At 40.4% G+C, this 7904-nt stretch overlaps 1 protein-coding gene and 1 long non-coding RNA gene across 3 annotated transcripts in view; one reads left to right on the forward strand and one right to left on the reverse strand.

Moving 5' to 3' along the window:
- LOC118333375 overlaps window positions 1-7904 on the reverse strand; it is a 598798-nt gene that overhangs the window by 141669 nt on the left and 449225 nt on the right. The gene's annotated exons all lie outside the window — the stretch shown is intronic.
- The window catches only part of fat2 (FAT atypical cadherin 2), a 103071-nt gene that overhangs the window by 61687 nt on the left and 33480 nt on the right, over window positions 1-7904 (forward strand). For both annotated transcript variants that reach the window (XM_035668969.1, XM_035668970.1), the window contains 3 exons: window positions 2496-2707; window positions 4895-5032; window positions 5262-5405. In XM_035668969.1, coding sequence (XP_035524862.1) covers window positions 2496-2707; window positions 4895-5032; window positions 5262-5405 — 494 coding nt within the window. The remainder of the gene's footprint in view (window positions 1-2495; window positions 2708-4894; window positions 5033-5261; window positions 5406-7904) is intronic.

Below are 7904 nucleotides of genomic sequence, written 5' to 3' on the forward strand. Positions count from 1 at the left end.
TGACGGGTTGCACAAGAGGCATGACTTGATGTACAGGTGGCATCAGGTATGTGTCTCAGCTTTCCAGTCATTTCATAATTCCAATACTGTTAGGGACCCCAGTTTGCAGAAATATTCAAATACACTCAATGAAAAAAACACATTTATTACCACAAGGAAAAAAAAAACTACATTGTTTTTGCCCCAAACTGGCACAGGGTAGCATAGCTATCATGACATGGTTGGTACCAATGTGATCCCGTTAGTCATTTTATTTCATACCGATTACCAGACCTTCCCTAACGCTTTAAAAACGGAGCCTACTACAGCTACAAAAGGTAAGGAATATGGGTGGGCCAATCAGTTTCAGGGCATGGCCAGGGACGTTTTTTTTGTTTTTTATAGTTTAAAAAAAAAATACTCCATCAAAATTTCTTAAACTTCAAGGGTGACATCTTCATCAGCAAGCAAGTTCCGAAACTCCACTGTAATTTCAATTACAATCACCAACTTACGGCTAGTATTTAGGGAATTTCCTGCCATTGTTGCATTATAATTGACTCTCATCAATTCTTAAAATACTTGCCAGTTAATTGTGTAATAATTTAGTTTTGTAATCAATGATCAACTAATGTTTTCAGCTCTAGTAATCGCAAATTGGTCTGTTCTTTCTTGATACGTTCTTCTCTCTACACAAATAAACACTGGAAACTAGTTTATTTTCTTGTCAGACCTCGAGCTGGGAGCAAGTCATTACATATCCACTAGAAGCCTCACACCCAAAACATTCCTAAACAATGCTCCGTTGATGAAATGCCAGAGGAGCGAGTAAAGCAGGAGGTTGAAAAAGGCCTATCTGTTAAAGTTGAGCAGGTTTACGGCAGGTCGATAAATGAGGACTCAAACCGAACCGAAGGATGACTCAATAACAGAACAAAAAAGTGGACACACACTCATATATCCCCATAAGGGACTCTAACGCATCTTTTATCTCTGCCATGAAATTGGAGGTAAACTTCACATGTGGATTGACACATGAAGGCAGCAGCGGCTGTGAGAGATTTATAGATTCCTGAAAGGTTGAGCTCACAGGCTTCACTGAGCTGACAAAAGTAAAGAGTTTCACTAGATATGTCACATGATACCACTCACACATCAGTGTGTGTGTGTGTGTGTGTGTGTGTGTGTGTGTGTGTGTGTGTGTGTGGACCTCATTGGTGGAATATTATCATCCAAAGCACTCTGCTAAAAAAAACATTCCATTTTAAACAGTATATTATGTCTGTTACTAGTGCATAATATACATTCTGCATTTTTCAACATGAAGTGCGTTCAAGCAAACCAGCAATCACAGTTTACATAGGAGCGAGGGTGATGACAAGTTGTTGCTGTTGAAAAGCAATGGTGGTGAGGACGGAAGTGCATGGCAATAAGGTCTGAATAAGAATTGTGGATCCCTGATCTGGACCAGATCTTTTAAGATAAAACCTGGATGTACAGACTTATGTGTAAATTATTAATTTCTCTTTTTTAAGCTGCCTTTTGTGAAGAGCTGTTGGTTGTTCTTTTTCATCTGCCGCTGAAATTTTTATATAGGCTAAACGCCAAACAGCTCAACATTTCACTTATCCAACAGCTCAATTAATGAAAATAATGAATAGATTTCCATTCAGCTCTCAGGTTGTAAAACAAGGTGCAGTGCTAACACAGCATAACCTCCATAAATCCATTATACCTTGCTAATGCTCTAGCAACCTCCCTGCATTTTAGTATACATGCTAAATATTAGCATTTTGCAGGTAAATCAGTTTGTTGCTGCCATAGTGCGCAGGTGCTGCATGTAATGACGATATGCTACACATTACCATGTTAGCATGCTTAATTTGAGGCTTCCCACTTTTGTTTTTGTACCATTTTCATCCATCCAGATTTTTTTTTTATTCCTGGTATATAATGAGCATTCCAGCCTAAAATATTTAAACCCAAGGTGCCATGTTTTAGATAAGTCCAACACTGAGATCTCGACTAGAATTTAAACCAAGTGCTGTGACTTTGAAGAGTGTTCAGCAGCAATGCACCATGTATTTCTAATGATGGATCCACCAGAGAATCTGACAGGTGAAGAGGCTGCAGAACTGCACAGAACAAAATCAAGAACTTGCAGATGTTTTATGAATCCCAGAGTATTTTGCTCATAAGGTGAACTGACCTTTTGTTGCACATCATAGGTAACTGTTTAATAGTCAAGGATTTCATCACCCCTAACAAATCTTGTAACATTACATCAGAAAACAGCATATTCAGCAGCCTGGTCTGTCATGTTTTATACTAACATAAACCAAAGATAGGTGGGAAAGATCAGTTAGTTCAGTGCAGAGAGTCTAGCTTTCTCTGATTCCCACTCTTGATTCTTGCAGAATCAATACTCTTTTGGGGGGTAAACAGGTCAAATCTGTACTTCATTTTCTCACACTTTTCAATAAGAATAATTCAGTCTTTGCCCCGTGGTCTTCCAGGCCTTCTGACCCTCATTGCACCACTGGACTTTGAAGTTTCCCGGGAGCACTACCTCTCTGTGGAGGGGAGTCGGGGCAAGTCGTCCCTCAGTGACATCACCACTGTCATCATCAACGTGACGGACGTGAACGACAACGCGCCAGTGTTCGGACGAGGCGACTACAGTGCAGAGATATCAGAGGATCTGACGCCTGGAGCCCTGGTAATGAAGGTAAGAGACGCATGCAGAATGACGCAGGTGTATACATATACGCCTAAAAGCATTTAAACAGTTATAGAAGGAAAGTGCACTTCAAGTATGTTACAAACTGTTGTAGAAGCTCAACTTGTGGCCCTAGAAGCTGTACTGTTCTTCACACCCACCTGAAACAACCCAGAATCTGCAAGGGTGAAATAAGTTGTTGTCTTCAGAGGAAGAATTAGCGGAGTGAAGGTCATATTGAATAAATTACTTCATGATGAATTCTTCAAGTATGCACACATATATCGAGAATATGGGGCACATTCATACATCATAGACACAAAAACATCAGTAATCTTTAATTGAATCACTGAATTGAATTGGACTTTAAATTAAATATATTTCCAAGGTTCAATTTAACTGAAGGGCATTTATCTGTTATCTGTAACTTCAGAGCAGAATTTTCTGTGTTATGCTTTCCGGCCTCAACACACACACATCATGATCATGCATCAGCACGCACATACCAAAGGTGTTACATACAAATATTTGTTGGTCATACAAGCAAATGTACGCGGATTATCTCAATCCACACGCACAAACACACACATATGACAGTGTCTGACACCTGGCTGCTCGCCGGTGATTCAAGTAATAAAATATTACACACAAACAAGTTGAGGACAAACACAGAGAGCTCAACTCATGAAAAATAGCATAATTCCATATGGGCATACACAAAATGTCAGCATGAAATGAGCAGGCAGTCTGTTGATGATGTGTAGAAAACATACACACACACACACACACACACACGCACACACACACACACACACACACAGTTATCCGACGCCTCAGCCGTCATCTGTCAGACCAGCAGCCAAGATAACACAGCAATAACACAGCTCAGTGGTTCGCTGATGGTTGGACCATGGCTGGGTGATGAGTCTGTAATCATATGGTTTCATATTTTACTTTTTTTTTCTCTCGCCCCCTTTTCCATCTCTCAGTTTTCACCATTTAACTGCATCATGTTGCTGTGTTTTAACTGTTTTCACATAAATGGGGAAGTGTGGTCTCTCTCTCAGCAGACAGGATGAGGTCATGATTTTATTGCACTCCATCTTAGTGACTCATATTGTCGATTATTGAGCCCAAAAGTCTTTTTGTAAAACAAATCTGCCATTGAAGATTATTATGTACATCCTGTTTCAATTGTGTCATGAATTTTCCAGATATGAGTGTCAATATCCTGAAACAAGACAGATGAAAGAAGAATTATATTTCATTCTACAAAATTCTTACAATGTGAATCTTACCACACATTATTCCGTTAAAAAAAGAAAAAAGACTAATTAGGGCTTATAATAAAATCTAGACAAGCTAGTGTAGGCCCAGTTGTTGACAAATGTTGTCATCATTAAAGCTGAGGCTAAGTTATAAGCTGATGCACTGTGTTCAATTAAAACCAGAGCGGAAACAAAAGACGCTGCTATTGGCTTACAAGCTAGAATAATTGAGAAGGTGTAACAAGAAACTGCTCACACGCAGTTTAGTGTCAGTAGATCCAGGCTAATACAAAGTAATGTTCAAGCTAAAACCAGAGCCAAAAGCAAATTCCTTATTCATTGGCAATTAAAAAGTGAAAATGATCACCAGATGTCGGGATCATTTTGGTGACTTTATTTACAACTAATTAACAAATCTGCTAATGGGTTTGGCTTGAACCTTTCATTGCAACAAGTTAATATCTCTTGTTTTCAAGCTTATCATAAGGCGGAAACAAGATAGAACCGTGAACAAAAAAATGCACATAAACAAAGATTTTTGAGAAAATAAGGCTATAGCAGTGCGAGTAAACGTGTTTTCTGCTTTACTGTGTGGATGTAAATGTGGTGTTAACACATTGTCCTTCAACACAAGGATGTATTCGCAACTTTGAAATGAGAAAAGACCGTGTCATCTCTTTAACCCAGCATCAGAGGTGCTGTTGTGTAGCTAAACATGACCTCTGACCTTACTTTATGACCACTCAGCATTGTTGTTGCTCTATTGAGTCACATTTGTTGGATGCTAGCATTATAACGTTTGGATCTTTGGTCTGACCTCTGCCACGATAGCTATCCCTCAGGAGGAATCAAGACAGAAGAGAATTTCTTTATATGGCATGAAGTGATGTTATTCTGCTCACCTTTCGCCCTTCCTTTTGTTCCCCAGGTAACAGCCACTGATCAGGACGGTCCAATCAACAATCTGCTGCGTTACTACATAGTGAGCGGAGACCCTCTGCAGCAGTTCTCTATTCACTCTCGTAGTGGAGAAATCACTGTCCGCACTGCGCTGGACAGAGAAGAGGTCAGTGTGTTTCTGTGTGTGTTAAATCAATGAAAAAGAACAAGGACAAACATAGACATGAAGATTTATTTTATGTTGTTTCATTTCTCAAACAAAGAGATACAAAGGGGGATTCATTCGTAGTAAAATAAGCTGTGAAACAACTAAATAAGTAAAAGAAACAACAACCCAAATAAAAGGGAAAAGTGTTAAAAAAAGAGTTAAATAAACACCTCTCTCTCCTCTCCAGACCCCTCATTACTCTCTGACGGTGCAGGCAGCGGATGAAGGTGATCCTCCTCTGTCCTCGGCGGTTCTCATCACCATCACTGTCACCGACGTCAACGACAACCCGCCTGTCTTCTCCCAGATAAACCACAGTCTGCTGCTGCAGGTATGACAACCAGAACTAGATCTCACGTGATGTCTGTCTACCTGAGATGAAGTTTACTCTATCACTCGACTCAACCTGAAATGTTAGTTACCTTGTCCAAATCAACTGAAAAATGAATTGAGCAAATTTTTAAATTTTAGCTCATTTTCTCATTTCTAATTTTGAAGATCGTTAAAATATGGCAGGCACATTTAAAGTTAGCTAGCAAATGTTGCAAAATGATAACCAGCTAGTTAAAAGGTTATTACAGCACAGAGCGAAAGAGGCGGGACTTAAGGAGGGTCAATTGCTCTACGGATTGCCACACCCAGGCTAAAGTACCCTGACTACTTCTCCTGCCTGTAGGATATATCCAGTGTGGTGCTACAGGCTTCAACTGTTTACCCACCAGAATGTCAACTTCACTTCATTTGTTGTTGCTGCTTAGCCATGAGGTGCCTGTTTCCCACCACTTTTTCAACTCTCAACAGGATGTGAGAGTCTCTTTATGTCTGCACAGCAGGTTGGATGTGTTGGCATGGTGCTACAGCCCACAAAAACTGATTTATAAATCTTCTATTGTTTCTCTCTATTTGCCCAGGGAGCATCAGAATGCTTCATTTACAAGTTAAAATTGTAAAAATGTGTTCCTGCCAATTATTTGAAGTGTGCTGTTTTGCCTTCAACACTGTTTCATTAATTTATTTGACCCCTGCGGGACACAAAATAAAATAGGGAAAAACAGCTTTGATTTTGTGTTCAAAAACTGACCACGTTCGCAGCCCAAAGCAGTTAAAAACATGTTGGCACCATGCTGCCTGCAGTAGAAGAAAACACAGCCCTCACACAAACCACTGCATCGACAAAAAGTCCAAAAGCAAAAAAATAAAAAATAAGCTTCACCCAGAATGCTCCGTAAAGAATCGTCTGCTCATCAGCTCCTCCAAATAACCTCTGGTGTCCCAGTGGGGGGGGGGGGGCAGCCGTCGCATTCATGTGTGAAATTTGACAACTCATTGGAAAAGTAGGGACTCGCTTTTAAGGGAATATAAGCAGAACATGCAATTCCTCATGAAAAGCCAGTTTAGTTCATCTGTTCATAATGTGTCGGTAACCTGAAAAAGCTCGTAACTTTTAAAGTATTCCCAAAAACAGCCATCGCTGTAACCGTCTACCTGCTCTGATCCCGACTGCTTAACAAGCTGATAATGAAGACAGATGAACTAATGACTGGAGGTAATTGAAGAGAAATCACTTAAGATCAGTCATCCTCTATCAATCAATCTGTCTTCTTGTATCGTTATAACTCTCTCTTTCTCATTCTCAAACACACTCCAGTGAAAATATGCTGACCTGTAAGTGCTACTCCATCATAGCTGCACAGCGCCCAGAGCTCATTAAAACTGCGTTCTGAGAGTTCAAGAGTGAAACTCTTCAGAGAGCCAAAACCAGAGTGAACTTTATGGGGATCAAAGATGCCGGAGCTGCCGTGTGTGTTGCTTGCAGGACGTCAGTGTTACGCTTTTACCTACAACCTCTAATTGCATAGACAGGCCTGCTGGTGTGGCGAAACCTTTAACAAATAATTAACCTCCACTTTTGTTTGTATGAGCGCTCATATTGCTGCATACTTCAGTGCGACGTATCTGCCCACACAAGTGTGTGTGGGTTCATGTTGCAGTGTTGTTTCAGCCACGCTGGCTGTTGCTCACTGACAGTTGAAGTTCTCTGCCAGTTCTCTATCACTCTACCTGCTGCAGCTCTGCCAGCCCACAAACTCCCATCCAGTCACAGAATAGCTGCTTCACGAGCCAAATCACTGCGCTGTGTGCTGATGAATCCAAACTCTGTGATGTCATCCCATCTGCCAACGTCTCTGCAGCCAGCTCATGAAGAAAGTTTGATTGCATTAAGCAGATGGATATTGCTGAAGCTGGGAAAAAGATTTGTCTTTTTTTTTTTTCAGACAGGTATTACAGGTCAGTGGTGGCGGCGTCCTCTCTGCTAAAGCCATCACATACCTTTGTTCGACTATTTGCCACTTTTATGACTGGCGCATCTGTTGTGTTGAAGTGTTGCCGCCCTATTAGACTAAGCTGCAGTCAAATTTGAATATATTTCACTAAAAGCGGCAGATGGACAGGTAATTCTGTACCTTTGCAGAACGTCCTCAAAGGTAGCAGGAGCACTACAGCACGTTGCGTCTACGTTGATTTACTGCTGATATCCTGGAAATGCTAAGTAAAGTTTGTCTTCGCTTCAGCATGCTAAACAGACACATGAATACCATGAACAGGATGTAACTCCACTGAAGTGATCTGCTCAGCTCTGTGATGCACATCTGTCACATGTTTCTGTTGAGGAAGGTGACTCAAAAAGTAATGGCTTTGATTTTATACAAGCATCAATTTAATGATTTGCAGGTGAAGATGTCTCGTTTTAAACAACAAAATTTGGTTGAAAAGTGAAAGTTTATATAAAGATTAAATATAACCTTTGTTTCAATTACTATATTTCACA

The sequence above is a fragment of the Morone saxatilis genome, unplaced genomic scaffold, assembly GCF_004916995.1.
Source record: "Morone saxatilis isolate NCDOM2014 unplaced genomic scaffold, NCSU_SB_2.0 Contig22, whole genome shotgun sequence".
NCBI lineage: Eukaryota > Metazoa > Chordata > Actinopteri > Moronidae > Morone > Morone saxatilis.